At 48.0% G+C, this 18872-nt stretch overlaps 1 protein-coding gene across 1 annotated transcript in view; it reads left to right on the forward strand.

Annotated features, from left to right (window-relative positions):
• phf20l1 (PHD finger protein 20 like 1) overlaps window positions 1–18872 on the forward strand; it is a gene marked incomplete at its 3' end in the record, with an annotated part of 88905 nt that overhangs the window by 18393 nt on the left and 51640 nt on the right. Inside the window, exons 6-9 of the mRNA XM_033020367.1 lie at window positions 2493–2581; window positions 7743–7953; window positions 8299–8433; window positions 13440–13522. Of these exons, the coding sequence (XP_032876258.1) occupies window positions 2493–2581; window positions 7743–7953; window positions 8299–8433; window positions 13440–13522 (518 nt within the window). The remainder of the gene's footprint in view (window positions 1–2492; window positions 2582–7742; window positions 7954–8298; window positions 8434–13439; window positions 13523–18872) is intronic.

Here is an 18872-nt window from a genome sequence, read left to right on the forward strand (position 1 = left end):
ACTCTGGACCACAGTACTTCACTCCTTGATCTTTCACAGCAATCTGGGGAAACCGAACATCAGGGGCAGCTAATTGTGCCGCTGCATTACAGCTCGAGTGGAACTCCATTCACCGTAGTCAATGGACAATAGGTGCAGGAGTAGGCCATTCGGCTCTTCGAGCCAGCACCGCCATTCACTGTGACCATGGCTGATCATCCCCAATCAGTACCCCGTTCCTGCCTTCTCCCCATATCCCCTGACTCCGAGAATGGAGCAGCTGGGCTTGCACACTCTGGAGTTTAGAAGGATGAGAGGTGATCTCATTGAAACATATAAGATTGTTAAGGGCTTGGAAACACTGGAGGCAGGAAACATGTTCCCGATGTTGGGGGAGTCCAGAACCAGGGGCCACAGTTTAAGAATAAGGAGTAAGCCGTTTAGAACGGAGACGAGGAAACACTTTTTCTCACAGAGAGTGGTGAGCCTGTGGAATTCTCTGCCTCAGAGGGCGGTGGAGGCAGATTCTCTGGATGCTTTCAAGAGAGAGCTAGATAGGCTTAAAAATAGCGGAGTCAGGGGATATGGGGAAAAAGCAGGAACGGGGTACTGATTGGGGATGATCAGCCATGATCACATTGAATGGCGGTGCTGGCTCGAAGGGCCAAATGGCCTACTCCTGCACCTATTGTCTATTGTCCGCTATCTTTAAGAGCCCTATCTAGCTCTCTCTTGAAAGTATCCAGAGAACTGGCCTCCACTGCCCTCTGAGGCAGAGAATTCCACAAACACACAACTCTCTGTGTGAAAGATGCTGAGTATGTGGAGTCTGCATGTTCCTCTTGAAATCAAATGGGCTTCTGCTCCCATCATCCCCGTCCCCCGGAATGATGCTGTCGTTTTCTCTTGTATCCCAGAAATGTGGTCTGGGGGTTAGTTGCTGCTGTAAATTTCTCCTGATTTGTAGATGATGGAGTCTGAGGGGTTATGAAGAGTACTAAAGTTGGGAGGTCATGTTGCAGTTGTATAAGACTGCATGAGACTTGGTGAGACTGCATTTAGAGTAATGTATTCAGTTTTGGACACCATGTTATAGGAAAGATAAAGCTGGAAAGGGTTCAGAGAAGATTTACGAGGATGTTGCCAGGACTAGAGGGTGTGAGCTATAGGGAAAGGTTGAGTAGGCTGGGTCTCTATTCCATGGAGCGCAGGAGGATGAGGGGTGATCTTATAGAGTTGTACAAAATCATGAGAGGAATAGATCAGGTAGATGCACAGAGTCTCTTGCCTGTACTCCTGATCCCTCTGCTCGACAACACTACCCAGAGGCCTACCATTCACTATGTAGGTCCTGCCCTTGTTCGACGTCAAAAAAAATACAACACCTCACACTTCTCTGTATTAAATTCCATCAACCATTCCTCCGCCCACCTGGCCAATCGATCCAGATCCTGCTGCAATCTTTCACAAACAACCATCTTCACTATCTGCAAAACCACCCACTTTTGTATCATCAGCTGATCTTGCCCTGTATGTTCTCATCCAAATCATTGATGTAGATGACAAACAGTAATGGGCCCAGCACCGAACCCTGTGGCACACCACTAGTCACAGGCCTCCAGTCTGAGAAGCAACCTTCCACCATCACCCTCTGCTTCCTTCCATGGAGCCAATTTGCTATCCATTCCGCTATCTCTCCTTGGATCCCATGCGATCTAACCGTCCAGAGAACCCTGCCATGCGGCACCTTGTCGAACGCCTTACTGAAGTCCATGTACACAACATCTACAGCTCTGCCCTCATCAACCTTTTTGGTCACTTCTTCAAAAAAAAGCTATCAGTTTTATGATCATCCATGTCATCATAAGATCATGTGATAGTAGAATTAGGCCATTCGGCCCATCAAGTCTACTCTGCCATTCAATCGTGGCTGAAGTATCTCTCCATCCTAACCCCATTCTCCTGCCTTCTCACCATAACCCCTGACCTGTACTAATCAAGAATCCACATATGCCTGTGACAAATAATTCCACAGATTCGCCACCCTCTGATTAAAGAAATTCCTCCACAACTATCTATAGGAATGTGGGAAATTCAGCTAAGCATTCTTCTGAAAAAAGGTCTTGACCGGGAACGTCACCCATTCCTCTCTCCAGAGACTGCCTGTCCTGCTGAGTTACTCCAGCATTTTGTGTCTACCTAAGCATTCTTCTGAACTGTATAGACAACATTTAACAGTAAAGACTTGTATTACGGAATATAATGTAATTTAATGTATTTTAAAAGATTCAATTTACTTTGTAACATATGGCTTTTGCAAACCAATAATAACTGATTGGAAATGTGATTTAAAAAGCTAATGAAGTGAAATAGCCAAATAAGTTTCAATGGTACCGATGTTACTGGCTGCTTGCATGGGCATTAATGCATCCTAATTTCAGATTTGTCCTTGCAATGGTCTTACATTCTCCTAAAATGAACAAAACATAATGATTTTAATTGATGTTTAACAGGAACCCACACAGTACAGTTTTACGATGGCGTCATACGGTCTCTGAAACGAATACACATAAAGTCAATGCCAGAAGATGCTAAGGGGCAGGTAAGCTCTCGATTATTTGGAAAACATTGCTGTCACAAACAAGCAAAATAGTTCTTAATTTCTGTGCAATTTCACCTCGCCTCACCAACTCACCTGGATCGGAGAACCGGCAGAAATCGGCGGCGTAACGGACAAACTGCTAGTGCACTTGAATGCACTAGCGATATCACGATCTCCCGCAGCTGCGGGAGCCCCCGACTGACAACGATCCCTCGATAGCTGGAGAACACCCGACCCGACGGAGGATCACAGGTACTGTACCTGGAAACACCGGGAAGACCTCCGGAGCCGACAAGCAGGATCTCCCAGGAGCAACGGAGCTGGAGCTGCCGTCTGTGAGGGAATCCTCGATCGCAACGGAGCTGGAGCTGCCGTCTGTGAGGGAATCCCCGGTCCAGCGCAGGTTCACAGAAACAGCAGGTACAGTAAACACACGGAGAGGCCTCCATTGTGTCCGGAAACGTGGCCGACAAGCAGGACTTCAGGTCAGACAGAAGCGCAGGGGACTTCGGACCTCTCTCCCTACTATCCTACTGGCCAATGTACAGTCCCTTGAAAATAAAGTGGAGGACTTAAGGGCAAGGCTGCTTTATCAAAGGGAGCTGAGGGAATGCTCTGTGTTCTGTTTCACAGAGACATGGCTCTCCACCAGTTCCCCAGACTCAGCGGTCCAGCCTGAAGGGTTCTCCATCCATCGCATCGACCGTACACTGGCATCTGGGAAAGGGAGAGGAGGGGCGTCTGCCTCATGGTCAACTCTGCGTGGTGCTCAGACGTGGCAGTCCTGTCCAACCTCTGCTCCCCACACCTGGAACATCTGGCGGTGAAGTGCCGTCCCTTCTACCTACCGAGGGAATTCACCTCCATCATCCTGACCGCGGTCTATATCCCACCCCAGGCAGACGTCCGTCTGGCACTGGAGGAACTGCACGCCGTGGTCAACAAACACCAGACGTCTTACCCCGAGGCATTTACCACCATTGCTGGGAACTTCAATAAGGCAAACCTCAAGAAATCACTCCCTAACTTCCACCAACATGTCTCCAGCAGCACGAGAGGACCAAAAACCCTCGACCACTGCTACACCACCATCAAGAATGCCTATCGCTCTATCCCTCGCCCTCACTTTGATAAATCTGACCATACTGCGGTGCTGCTTCTTCCTGCCAACAGGCAGCAATTAAAGAGCGAACCCCCAGAGGTGAGGACTGTACAGAGCTGGTCGCGGGGGGGGGGGGGGGGGGGGGGGCAGGCAGAGGAACAACTCCAGGACTGTTTGGAGTCGGTAGACTGGGCAATGTTCAGGGACTCGGCAACGGACCTGAATGAATACACCACAGTCGTTACAGACTTCATAAAGAAATGTGTGGAAGACTGCATCCCAACAAAAACCTTGTCTGAAGAAGGGTTTCGACCCGAAACGTTGCCTGTTTCCTTCGCTCCATAGATGCTGCCTCACCTGCTGAGTTTCTCCAGCATTTTTGTCTACCTTAGATTTTCCAGCATCTGCAGTTCCTTCTTAAACAAAAACCTTCCGAGTGTTTCCCAATCAGAAGCCTTGGATGAACCATGAGATCCGCACTCTTCTGAAGTCCAGAGCCCGGGCATTCAGGTCTGGAGATACAGAGGTCTACAAGAAGACCAGATACGACCTTGGTAAGGCCATCAAAAAGGCCAAAAGGGACTTCTGCTCCAAGCTGGAGGATGAGACGGATGTTCGGCAGCTGTGGCGGGGCTTGAATGCAATCACCTCCTACAAGGCGAAATCAGGAGGCAGCTCAAATGTCAGCGAAGCATCACTCCCTGACGAGCTCAATGCGTTTTACACACGCTTTGATAGGGTGAACACTGATGTGCCTTCCCGAGCCCCCATTTGCCGTGATGGTATTTCGGTCACAGTCACAGAGGCCGACGTCAGAAGATCCTTCCGGGGGGTGAACCCTCGGAAAGCACCTGGACCTGATGGTATATCTGGTCGTGTTCTAAAAACCTGTGCGGACCAACTGGCTGGAGTTTTTACGGACATTTTCAGCCTCTCACTTCTGAGGTCTGATGTTCCCACCTGCTTCAAAAGGGCATCAATTATACCAGTGCCCAAGAAGAGCAAGGTGATGTGCCTCAATGACTATCGACCAGTGGCACTAACGTCGGTGGTGATGAAGTGCTTTGAGATGTTGATTATGGCGCAAATCAACTCCTACCTCGACAAAAACCTGGACCCACTGCAGTTCGCGTACCGCCACAACAGATCAACGGTGGATGCGATCTCGCTGGCCCTCCACTCCGCACTGGACCACTTGGACAACAAAAACTCATATGTCAGGCTGTTATTCATTGATTACAGCTCGACATTTAACACAATCATCCCCTCCAAGCTGGTTACCAAACACGCAGAACTGGGTCTCTGCGCATCCCTCTGCAACTGGATCCTCGACTTCCTCATTCACAGACTACAGTCTGTCCGTATTGGTGGAAATGTGTCATCCTCGATAACAATCAGCACGGGAGCACCTCAAGGTTGCGTGCTCAGCCCCCTGCTGTACTCACTCTATACTCATGACTGCGTAGCGAACCATAGTGCGAACTCCATCAGCAAGTTCGCCGACGACACCACTGTTGTGGGACGTATCACTGATGGGGATGAGTCAGAATATAGAAGAGAGATCGAGCAACTGTCCATATGGTGCCAGCGCAATAACCTGGCCCTCAACACCAGCAAAACCAAGGAACTGATTGTGGACTTTGGAAGGGGTAGGATGGGGACCCACAATCCCGTTTCTATCAACAGGACGATGGTGGAAAGGGTCAAGAACTTCAAATTCCTGGGCGTGCACATTTCCGAAGATCTTTCCTGGTCCCAGCACACTAATGCAATTATTAAGAAAGCACATCAGCGCCTCTACTCCTGAGAAGATTACGGAGTGTCGGTATGTCAAGGAGGACTCTCTCGAACCTCTACAGGTGCACAGTAGAGAGCATGCTACCGGTTGCATCGTGGCTTGCTACGGCAACCTGAATGCCCTGGAGAGGAAAAGAATGCAGAAAGTTGTGACCACTGCCCAGTCCATCATCGGCTCTGACCTCCCCACCATCGAAGGGATCTATCGCAGTCGCTGCCTTAAAAAGGCTGCCAACATCATCAAGGACCCACACCATCCTGACCACACACTCATCTCTCCGCTGCCATCGGGAAGAAGGTACAGGAGCCTGAAATCTGGTACATCCAGGTTCAGGAACAGCTACTTCCCCACAGCCATCAGGCTATTAAACTCGACATCAAACAAACTCTGAACTATAACAGCCTATTGCACTTTATCTGTTTATTTATGTGTGTATATATATATATATGGTCTATGCTATATAGACACACTGAACTGTTCTGTATTTATGCTTACAATATTCTGTTGTGCTGCAGCAAGCAAGAATTTCATTGTTGTATCTGGGACACATGAAATAATCTCTTGACTTGACTTTACCTCAGGTTTATCGACTTGTAAAGTTTTGGTGATGTTTGGAAAAAACATACATTCATTTGCAAATTATATTCCACATAGAAACATAGAAAAATAGGTGCAGGAGTAGACCATTCGGCCCTTCGAGCCAGCACCGCCATTCAATATGATATGGCTGATCATCTAAAATCAGTACCCCGTTCCTGCTGTTTCCCCATATCGCTTGATTCCGTTAGCCCGAAGAGCTAAATCTAACCATCTTGAAAACATCCAGTGAATCGGCCTCCACTGCCTTCTGTGGCAGAGAATTCCACAGATTCACAACTCTCTGGGTGAAGAAGATTTTCCTCATCTCAGTCCTTAATGGCCGACCCATTATTCATAAACTGTGACCCCTGGTTCTAGACTCCGCCAACATCGGGAACATTTTTCCTGCATCTAGCCTGTCCAATCCCTTAAGAATGTTATATGTTTCTTATCTGCGATCTCCTGGGCCAGGTGATCAGGAATGTGTCTGGGGTCCGGGATTGGGGGGGGGGGGGGGGGAGATAACTGAGGGTTTTTAAAAAACCTCTATCAATGTAGCCCGTTACTTAATGCTACCTTAACATGGTGAATAAATCTGCTACAAATCTGGAAATCAAGTTGTTGAGACTGCGGATGATGCCCACAATCACAGTTGAAATGCAACTGGGTGCAGGCCTTGGGATGTTTAGTTTAGTTTAGAGATACAGCGCGGAAACCGGCCCTTCGACCCACCGAGTCCGTGCCGACCAGTGGTCCCCGCACATTAACACTATCCTACACACACTAGAGGCAATTTACAATTTTACCAAAACCAATTAACCTACAAACCTGCACGTCTTTAGAGTGTGGAAGTGTGGGTGCAGTTGTACAGGGCCCTAGTGAGACCACACCTGGAGTATTGTGGTGAGACCACACCTGGAGTATTGTGTACAGTTTTGATCACCTAATTTGAGGAAGGACATTCTTGCTATTGAGGGAGTGCAGCGTAGGTTCACCAGGTTAATTCCTGGGATGGCGGCACTGTCATATGCTGAGAGAATGGAGCAGCTGGGCTTGTATACTCTGCAGTTTAGAAGGATGAGAGGGGATCTTATTGAAACATATAAGATTATTAAGGGTTTGGACATGCTAGAAGCAGGAAACGTGTTTCTGATGTTGGGGGAGTCCAGAACCAGGGGCCACTGTTTGAGAATAAGGGGTAAGCCATTTAGAACGGAGATGAGGAAGCACTTTTTCCACACAGAGTTATGAGTCTGGAATTCTCTGTCTCAGAGGGCGGTGGAGGCTGGTTCTCTGGATACTTTCAAGAGAGAGCTAGATAGGGCTCTTAAAGATAGTGGAGCCAGGGGATATGGGGAGAAGGCAGGAACGGGGTACTGATTGTGGATGATCAGCCATGATCACATTGAATGGCGGTGCCGGCACGAATGGCCTGCTCCTGCACCTATTGTCTATTGCCTATTGAAACCAGAGCACCCGGAGAAAATGCAAGCTGGTGATGGGGAGAAGTTACAAACTGCATACAGACAGCACCTGTAGTCAGGATGGAAGCCGGGCCTGTGGTCAACTACTGCTGAGTCACCGTGTTGCCCACTCTATTGCCAGTTGTTGTGTTTCTGGTTTATTGGCCATATTGGTGGTACACCGTGCTGCCTGTGTTTGTAACTGGTACTGTCTTGCAGGACTGGTTAGCTCTTGTTAAAGCCGCCACAGCTGCAGCCGCCGCCGCCGCGAAGAATAAGCCCGTGGTGAAGCACAGAGTCAAAGACAAGGAGGAAAGGAAGTTGGGAAGGGGAGCCCATTTCAAAAAGGACCGGAGGATGCTGGGTGCTAAAGTTACAGAGGATGAAGCACAAAAGAAACAAGAGGAGCCTGTATCTGTTGCTATCTCAGGTTCGTCTGACAGCATCTTGCCTTTGGGGTTATTGTTTGTGGGAGGCCCAGATGCAAGTTGTAGGTACAGTGAAGGACTTCATGATTGAAGGCTACTGGCCCGTATTCATTGTAAACAAACTTTGAGCTTCAAATAATGTTTAAGGAAGAACTGCAGATGCTGGAAAAATCGAAGGTGGACAAAAAATACTGGGGAAACTCAGTGGGTGAGGCAGCATCTATGGAGCGAAGAAATAGGTGACGTTTTGGGTCGAGACCCTTCTTCAGACTTCAAATAATGTCAGAGTAATGGTGTGCCGGGATGGCAAATGTTAAGACTTAAAGACTGTCCTTTTTTCTATTAAGCAGGAAACTCTGAGCCATTGACCTTTGAGCCAAAGCAGACGTCAGAACAAGCAGAGACAACAGGAGCCAGGAAAAGGAAGGCCAGCGTTATCTGCTCATTTCAGGCAAAAAGAGCACGTCTCAACAAAATCACAGGTTAGAACCCAGTGTAAATACATATCGTGCAGGCACAATCATCTTTGACCAATCCACTACTGTAATTAGGCATCAACACGGAAACAGGCCCTTCGTCCAAACTCATCCATGCTGACCAAGATGCCCCATCTACACTAGAAACATAGACAATAGCTGCAGGAGTAGGCCCTGCAAACCAGCACCCCCATTCAATGTGATCATGGCTGATCGTCCAAAATCAGTACCCCGCTCCTGCTTTTTCCCCATATCCCTTCATTCCCTCTAAGAGCTAAATCTAACTCTCTCTTGAACACATCCAATGAATTAACCTCCACTGCCTTCTGTGGCAGAGAATTCCACAGATTCACAACTCTCTGGATGAAAAACTCTCACGGTGCTGGAGTAACTGAGCGGGTCAGGCGGCATCTCAGGAGAGAAGGAATGGGTGACGTTTTGGGTCGAGACCCTTCTCCAGCGTCTGAAGAAGGGTCTCAACCCGAAACGTCATCCATTCCTTCTCTCCAGAGATGCTGCCTGTCCCACTGAGTTACTCCAGTTTTTTGTGTCCATCTTGTGTTTAAACTGGCATCTGCAGTTCCTTCCAGTACTTACCTCCTGTGGCAGCTTGTTCCATACACCCACCATCCTCTGTGAGGAAAAAGTTTCTCTTCAGGTTTCTATCACAACTCTCCCCTCTCACCTTCAGTCTGTGCCCTCTGGTTCTTGATCCCCCGACCCTGGGGAACTGTCTCTGCATTCATCCTATCCATTCCAAATGTCTTAATTTGCTGCCCCTTGGAGATGACTGGCCAACGAATGGTCAGTTCACCCCTCTTCTCTGGACTGAGCTGTGCTGTCCTTGGACAATCGGGTCAAGTATGTTTTATTGTCATGTGTCCCAGATAGAACAATGAAATTCTTACTTGCTGCAGCACGACTGAATATGTAAACATAATATGATATGACAAACAAGAGTGAAAAGAAAAGCTCAGTGTGTAATTATACACATACTCACAATATACCCATACATATATATGGGCTTATTGTGTGTGTGTGTGTGTCACACACACACGCACGCGCACGCGCACGCACACACACACACGCACACGAACAAACACGAAACAAACAGAACAGTGCAACAATAATAATAATAGTCTATTGTAGTTCAGAGCTTATTTGTTGTTGTGTTTAATAGCCTGATGGGAAGAAGCTGGACCTGGACATTACAGTCTTCAGGCTCCTGTACCTTCTTCCCAATGGCAGTGGTGAGATAAGTGTGTGGCCAGGATGGTGTGGGTCCTTGATGATGTAGCCTGCTTTTTTGAGGCAGCGACTATGATAGATCTCTTCGATGGTGGGGAGGTCAGAGCCGATGATGGACTAGGCAGTGGTCACAAGTTTTTGTGGTCTTTTCCGCTCCTGGACGTTCAAGTTGCCGAACCAGGCCACAATGCAACCAGTCAGTATGCTCTCTACTGTGCACCAAAGAGAATCTTCTTTGACATACCGAATCGCTGTAATCTTCTCAGGAAGTAGAGTCGCTGATACGCTTTCCTTATAATTGTGACTGTTGCACACATAAATCATTCACAGCGTGACAAACAGATAGTGTAGAGGAGCTTCCTGCGTGCCACGTCTGCCCTGCATGGAGACTCGGCTCGTTTATCCCAGGCTGTGGAATCAGGCCACGGTTCACTTGTTCCAATACTTACTATCCCTAAATGTGTCAGCTTGATCTTATCAAGCTGCATGTAGCTGAATACATCATGTTCTGCTTTGTTATGCAGCAATCTTCATTGGGGCTTTTCATTGCTAATCTGCAATGTTCCTCAAATGAATACCAAAACCCTTTCCTTTAATGCGCTATTAATATGAATCTAGACCACTTTATGATGACCAAGTTGATCATATTTACTTGGAAATTCCTTCTTCCCTTGTTTTGTACAGTATTACATATTCTACCGTAACCTTTTCCATCTTGTGTAATAAATGTCCTGTAAACTCCAGTGCAGTCTCTCAGAGTCACAGAGTGATACAGCATGGAAACAGGCCCTGCGGCCCAACTTGCCCACACCGGCCAACATGTCCCAGCTACACTAGTCCCACCTGCCTGCGTTTGGTCCATATCCCTCCAAACCTGTCCTATCCATCTCTCTCTCCAGAATATTTAGATGTATGATAGTTTCCTTTGGTTTTATGCTTATTTTTGAGAAGAGACCAACTCTTACTGTTTGGCACAAAATGCTGGAGTAACTCAGCGGGACATGCAGCATCTCTGGAGAGAAGGAACGGGTGACGTTTCTGGTTGAGAAATGGAAAGGCTTGGGGATGAGCAAAGATTGGGGAAGGGGGGGAGTCAGCCTCAGTCTACCCCATGACAGAAGGGGGAGGAGTTGTACAGTTTGATAGCCACAGGGAAGAAAGATCTCCTGTGGCGTTCTGTGCTGCATCTTGGTGGAACCAGTCTGTTGCTGAAGGTACTCCTCAGGTTGACCAGTGTGTCATGGAGGGGGTGAGCTGTATTGTCCAGGATGCTCCGCAGTTTGAGGAGCATCCTCTCCTCCAAGACCAACCTCCCGTGAATCCAACTCCACCCCAGGACGGAGCCCGCCTTCTTGATGAGCGGTTGACCTAGCAGTGCTGAGGTCAAAGATCGACCAGGATCTTATTGAATGGCTGAACTGACTTGATGGTCCAGTGGTCAAGAGTGTTTTATTGTCATATGTCGCATAAACTCTTACTTGCAGCAGCACCATACAATATGTAAACTTAGTACACTGGAAACAATGTAATAAACGAGAGAAAAAAAAGTTCAAAGGTAGACAAAAATGCTGGAGGAACTCAGCGGGTGAGGCAGCATCTATGGAGAGAAGGAATAGGCGACGTTTCGGGTCGAGACCCTTCTTCAGATTTCTTCTCTCCATCGATGCTGCCTCACCCGCTGAGTTCCTCCAGCATTGTTGTGTACCTTAGATTTTTCCAGCATCTGCAGTTCCTTCTTAAACGAGAAAAAAAGTTCAGTGTGTACACATACTCACATGTATATGGATCATATATATATATATATATATATATATATATATTACACGCACGCACACATAAGTGCACATAAAAATAAACAATAATAGTGCAACAATAATAATAATAGTCTATGTAGTTCGGAGCTTATTTGAGGTTGTAGTGTTTAATAGCCTGATGTCTGTATGGGCAATTCTGGAGGATTCTTGGAGCTTCTGGTAAAGATTCTGGAGGAATGCCTGATTCCTGTTTATTTTTTTTCCTATCAAGTTCTTGTGCCCTGAATTAGAACTGGCTAGGACCAGAGGGCGCAGCCTCAGAATTAAACAGGCACGTGCAGTGAGTAGTTACTCAGGGTAGGCAGTCAGTCGGCTTTTTAAAAATCTTAAACCGCGCATGCGCCGATTGTTCTCCTCTCCGTAAGCTGTCAGTCGACTTTTATAAAGTCTTCAAAAGCCAAATCTCTGAGTAAAGTACCGTATTTCCCAGCAATGAAGACGCACCCCCACTTTGAGTTGCTAAATTTTGAAAGAAGGCTGGCGGGACATAGAATCTCTCACGCTCAAAAAATAAAAAATAAAAATAAAGAAAGTAACAATTCAATTTGCCCAATGCTTCCAAATCTCCTTCTTTCTGAATGACTGAATGGGTAGGGGGTGGAGGGTAACGGCAGTTGGAGAGATGGTGGGGAAAAAACAGGAGCACACTTGGACAAGTTGAATCAGTTGTGATTTTATTGAATGACAATACTAGTTCAAAGGACCAATTGGAGGGGAGAGTTCCTTTCACAGCGTGTGGGGAGTCTGGCCCGGGTCAGCGCGGGCTGGAGCGTTGAGAAGGAGGGGGTCGGGGATCATGCCGGCAACTCGCTCACCACTGCCGCGGCGCTCCGGGCGCAGAGCCACCGCATTGTGGCCGGGGCGGGATGTAGCTCGGGTGGCTGTGAGCAGCCGCCAGGACCTCAGCGCCTTCTGCCGGCCCACTCACCTCTGGCAGTGCTCTCCGTCTGAACGCCTCTCTCCTGCCGCTCGGTGGCTTCGCACATGTCAGCCGCTTCCCGCAAATCCTTAAATTCCGACTGCCGCCGGGAGCAGGACATGGCCTCACTTGCTGGGCTGGGTGACACTGCATGGCATTCACTGCCCGGTCCGTGTCTTTCAATGTAGACCGGACAGTGAGGGGACCGGCTCAAGAGTGGGTCAGCGGTCGATGGATAACAGGGCAGCGGGCTGTGGAGCTTACTCCAATGACAGCACGATCAAGGGACCAATTGAGGTTACACAGGAGTAAGCTCTACCGCCCACTGTCTTGTTATCCATCGCCCGCTGACCCGCTCAAGAATCTATCTATCTCTGCCTTAAAAATACCCACTGACTTGGCCTCCACAGCCGTCTGTGGCAAATAATTCCACAGGCATGGACGAGATGGGCCGAATGGCCTGTTTCCGTGTCTGTGGGAAACTAACTGTGATGGTACATTGAAATTAAGTGGGTTGTCGCATATTGAGCATAAACAAGAGCATACTTTGGCCTTGACTTTCTACAAACTGTTTTAAGTCCACCAATTTTCAGTATTTTAAATTCTGTTCCACTAATGGGTTATTGTTAATGTTTTCTGCAATAAAAGAGCTACTGTTGTTAAAACCTAGCTGACATAATTTCTACATATAAGCAGTACATTAGGAAGATAGACACAAAATGCTGGAGTAAGTCAGCGAGACAGGCTGCATTTTTGGAGAGAAGGAACGGGTGGCGTTTCAGGTCGAGACCCTCCTTCAGACAGGATCTTCCTCGTACATTAGGAAGATTGCTGACTTCTGCAACCCGATTTCTTTTTTGAGGGGGTACATCTTAATGATATTGCACGACATTCTACATCATATCTGTTTTCTGAGTGAGAATCTGATGGGTAAATCCCATCTATTAGAGCTGGGGCTATTTTGGACTGTAATATTTCACTTCAAGCAGTAACATTGGGTGGTAAACATGTACACATTGTCTCCTCTGCAGGCCTACTGGCGTCAAAAGCTGTGAGTGGCGATGGTTGTGAATTGCTGGAAGAAAGGACGGGAGGCCACCCTGTGCCTGATCAGGTATGGAAGTGTTCTAAGTATCGTTCAGGTATGTGCCGGGTTGGACCATGCTGCAATGTCAGATTTCAAAGCTTTGTTTATTGTCACGTGTACCGAGGTACAGTGAAAAGCTTTTGTTGCGTGCTAACCAGTCAGCGGAAAAACAACACATGATTACAATCGATCCATCCACAGTGTACAGATACATGATAAGTGAATAACGTTTAGTGCAAGGTAAAGCCAGCAAAGTCCGATCAAGGATAGTCCGAGAGTCACCAATGAGGTAGATAGTAGTTCAGCACTGCTCTCTGGTTGTGGTAGGATGATTCAGGAGTGAATGGTATTATGTGTTTGGAGTTCCTTTATTAATTGTGTTATTTTAGACTGCTTCCCTTGCACAACTCCTGTATTTGGATAAATCTGTTGTATTCACTAATTGTTGCTCCAATTTCTATCACTCTGCACGTGGTCTTGTGAAAGGGAACTTGTGTTTGGCCTGTTGGGGGTTTGAAGAAGTGAACTGTGTTGTGGATAATTCATAAGATCATAAGTGATAGTAGAATTAGGCCATTCGGCCCATCAAGTCATCGGCCCATAGGCCCCATTCAATCATGGCGGGGTAGAATCTATCTCTCCCTCCCAACCAGTACAGTGGTACAGTGAAAAGCTTTTGTTGCATGCTAACCAGTCAACGGAAAGACAATACACGATTACAATCAAACCTTTCACAGGTCGGAAAATATAAAGTTGTTTGCGTCGAAGATAGACACAAAAATCTGGAGTAAGTTAGTGTGATAGGCAGCATCTGTGGAGAGAAGGAATGGGTGAGAAGGAAACGTCAGCCATTCCTTCTCTCCATAGATGCTGCCTGTCCCCCTGAGTTACTCCAACACTGTGAAACATCACCCATTCCTTCTCTCCAGAGATGCTGCCTGTCCCCCTGAGTTACTCCAGCTTTTTGTGTCTATCTTCGGTGTAAACCAGCATCTGCAATTCCTTCCTACACAAGTTATTAACTTCAGCAGGAAGAAATTAAAGTATATTTTCTAAATGCTGAGGAATAGAAGAGCTCTGACATATAGTGAGATATAGAGCCTTCTCAATGTGGATCAGGTATTGTGATTGTGATAAGGCATGTGATCAGGTATTGTGAAAGGCATTTAAACAAGTTAGAAACAGTATGATGTCATTCATATTTTATTTTGACTGTACTTGATGTGAACTGCACTTACAGCTCAGCAATGTCTTGTTTGGAAGACAAGCTAACAAATTGCTGCAGCAAATGAAAGTAGAAGACAAAGCTGTAGGTGGTGGCAATCTGAAATAAAAAAAGAAAAGCAGTCAGGCTATAGTTCTGGAAAGAGAATCAGAGTTAATGTTTCAGGTCAGCAATCCCCTATCAGAGTGGTCCTGAAGAAAGGTTTAATTTGGAGATACAGCGTGGAAACAGGCCCTTCGGTCGACTGAGTCCACACCGACCAGCGATCCCCGCACCCGAACATAATCCTACACACACTAGGACAATCTTTACACATACACCAAGCCAATTAACCTACATGTCTTTGGAGTGTGGGAGGAAACCGAAGATCTCGGAGAAAACCCACGCAGATCACAGGGAGAACGTACAAAATCCGTATAGATAGCACCCGTAGTCAGGATCAAACCCGGGTCTCCGGCGCTGTGAAGCAGCAACTCTACCACTGCTCCACTCGCTGGAGTTTAGCAAAATAAGGGGAGGTCTTGATTGAAACTCACCGAATATTGAAAAGTCTGGATGTAGCCTCAGAATAAAAGGATGTTCATTTAGGAAGGAGATGAGGAGGATTTTTTTAATTTATTTTTTAGTCAGAGGGTGGTGAATCTTGAATTAATTGCCACAGATGGCTGTGGAGGTCAAGTCAATGGATATGTTTAAGGTGGAGATTGACAGATTCTTGATTAGTACAGGTGTCAGGGTTTGTGGGGAGAAGGCAGGAGAATGGGGTTGAGAGGGAGAGATAGATCAGTCATGATTGAATTGATGGGCCGAATGGCCTAATTCTACTCCTAGAACTTATGAACATAAATGATGGAGTATTGGGAAGTAGGTCGGGCATCGTTGGACCAAGCCTTTCAACTCTTGCTACATATGTAGTGGACTGATCCTCGACCTCGAGGGATAGCCACCACGACGAGTGGACTGATCTAGGTGGCCAAGAGTGACCCTCAACATGTTGATCGTGTAGGACCTCTAATAAACAATGTCTACAATGTCAATGTTCAGAGATACAGCGCAGAAACAGGCTCCACGGCCCACCAAGTCAGCGCCAGCTAGCGATCACCACACACTCGCACTATCCCACACACGAGGAACAATTTCACCAAAGCCAATTAGCCGACAAACCCGTACGTCTTTAGAGTGTGGGAGGAAACCGGAGCCCCCAGAGAAAACCCACACGGTCACGGGGAGAACGGACAGCACCCGTAGTCAGGATAGAGCCCGGGTCTCTGGCGCTGTGAGGCAGCAACTCTACAGCTGTTATACACACCCAGCAGATTGTTGCCTCGGTCTTGTTTCATATCGGTGAGGACTGCTTCAATTTCTGAGGAGCTGCAAATGGAGTTGAAGATTGCAGGATCTCCTGGGCATGTGTTGTAAATGTACACAGAATAAAGAGCTGTGGATTGGTATCGTCATGTTTGAATCTCTAAAATGAATTTGCTCATTTCTGGCGCGGAAACGGGCTGTTCACAGAGAATGCTGATGTGACTTCTCAGGTCCCCATATCCCCCGATGGTATTGCAATCTCAGTCACCGAGGCCAATGTCAGAAGATCCTGAATGAGGATGAGCCCTTGGAAGGCTACTGGACATGATGGTGAACCTGGTCATGTTTGTAAAAGCAACTGGCTAGAGTTCTTGTGGACATCTTCAACCTCTCATTACTGAGGTCTGAGGTTCCCACCTGCTTTAAAGGGCCATCAATAACACAGGTGCCCAAGAAGACTACTGACCGGTGGCACTAACACCCATGATGATGAAGAGCTTTGAGAGGTTGGTTATGGTGCAGATCAACTCCCTCAGCAAGAAGCTGAACCTGCTACAGAACACACAGTCAACAGAACAATGAGCAACAACAGTTCACCTCTAGCCATCAATACAAGGGCCACCTCAAGGCTGTGCACTCGATGCCCTGCTCTACTCACTCTATTCCCATGTCACTGTAGCCGGACACAGACCCAACTTTATCCATCTTTACATTTGTCGGCGACTCCACCGTTGTTGGATGAAGTACGGATTGAGTCGGGCAGAGTATAGAAGGGAGATCGATCGACTGCCAGAACAACAACCTTGCTCTCAATATCAGTAAGATCAAGGAACTGAATGATGACTTTAGAAGAGGAAGGCTGAGGATCCACAAACCTGTCTTCATTGATGGGACGATGGTGGAGAGAGCTAACAACAAATTCCTGTGCGTGCATATCTCTCTAAAGCTCTGTCCTGATACGATACAATAGAACTTACTTTATCCCAGGAGGAAAATTGATCTGCCAACAGTCATAAAAACACAAAATGCAATCATTAAGAAAGCCCATCAACCTTTACTTCCTTAGAAGATTGAGGAGATTCAGTATGTCGAGGAAGACTCTCTTGAATGTCTACAGGTGTACGGTAGAGAGCATATTCACTGGTTGTCACACAGCCTGGTTTGGCAACTCCAACACCCAGGAACAAAAGGAGATGACAAAAAGTGGTGAATATTGGCTGGCCTATCACAGGAACTGACCTAACCATCTAAGAGATCTATAAGACGCTGCTTCAGAAAAGCAGCCAGCATTATCAAGGACTGACCAGAGCTCTCACTTTTTTTCTCTGATGCCAGCCGGGCAACCTAGGCAGATTTTTAGGTTGCCAAATAACAGTTTAGATGGTTATTTAAGACGGCTCGGATGAAGTGCATAGTTACCAGTTGGAATTATGCTCAATGAAGCATTGAGAACCATCCGGAAGTAAGTGGCAGCGCTGTTAACAGCTGCGGCTCGCCTGCAGTCCGTCTGCCTTTACTTTTTTCTGTTGTTTTTTTTGTCTTGTTTTGGTTAAGTTTTAGTTTGTTGGGTTGTGTTGGGGGGGGGGGGGGTGAAACATGTTCTCTGTCTCTTCCTTCGGGGGAATGCGACTTTTTCGTGTCGTATCCCCCTTCTCTGCCTCCGTCTGCGCTGAGGCCTAATGGCGGAGCTGGCGGCCTCCAGCCTGCGACTGACCCCGAGGCTCCGGAGGCAGAGCCAGCCAGGACTCACCAACGAGAGGCTGGCCGTCTTCAGGGCTGAGGCAGCGGTGGCCCGACTTGCTGGTGCGGCGTTCTGGCTTTCGGCGGCGGCCTGGAGCTGATGCAGCGGGGCTCGGAGCTGAGACTGCGGGACCCGGAGCTGGGGCAGCGGCCTGGAGCTGATGCAGCGGGGCTCGGAGCTGAGACTGCGGGACCCGGAGCTGGGGCAGCGGCCCGGAGCGGAGACTGCGGGACCCGGAGCTGGGGCAGCGGGGCTCGGAGCTGAGACTGCGGGACCCGGAGCTGGGGCGGCGGCCCGGAGCTGAGACTGCGGGACCCGGAGCTGGGGCGGCGGCCTGGAGCTGGGGCGGCTGCCCGGAGCTGATGCTGTTGCGGGCCGTCTCAGAGCAGAGACGGCGTTCTGGCTTTCGGCGGTGGCGACATCACCACGGAGGTCCGCTGGACTGGAGGCCCGCTGATTTTCTCCAGCATTTTTGTCTACCAATGGGATCCCACCATTGGCCGCATCTTCCCATCTCCTCCCCTGTCTGCTTTCTGCATAGACCGCCCCCTCCGTAACTCCCTGGTCAATTTGTCCTTTCCCACCCAAACCAACCCCTCTCCTGGCATTTTTCCTTGCAACCGCAGGAAATGCTACACTTGTCGCTCTACCTCCCCCCTTGACTCCATTCAAGGACCCAAGCAGTCTTTCCAGGTGCGGCAGAGGTTCACCTGCACCAGGCACGTGCCGTGATTGGTTACTCAGGGTAGGCAGTCAGTCGGCTTTTAAAAAAAAATCTTAAACCGCGCATGCGCAGATTGTTCTCTCCGTAAAAATAAAAAATAAAAATAAGTAACAATTCGATTTGCCCAAGGCTTCCAAAGCTCCTTCATTTTTTTAATTACTGAATGGGTGGTGGATGGGGGATGAAGGCAGATGGAGAGATGGTGGGAAAAACGGGAGTTCCTTTCACAGCGTGCGGAGAGGTTGTGCCAGGGGTAAAGTTGCGAGGAGGGCAGGTATGTTGTGAAGGAGGGGGTCAGGGATTATGTCAGTAACTCACTCACTCAGCGCTCCGGGCACGGACAGCAGAACCGGCTGCCACTTCAGCGCCTTCTGCCGGC

Source organism: Amblyraja radiata, chromosome 4 (assembly GCF_010909765.2).
Source record: "Amblyraja radiata isolate CabotCenter1 chromosome 4, sAmbRad1.1.pri, whole genome shotgun sequence".
NCBI classification, from domain to species: Eukaryota; Metazoa; Chordata; class Chondrichthyes; order Rajiformes; family Rajidae; genus Amblyraja; species Amblyraja radiata.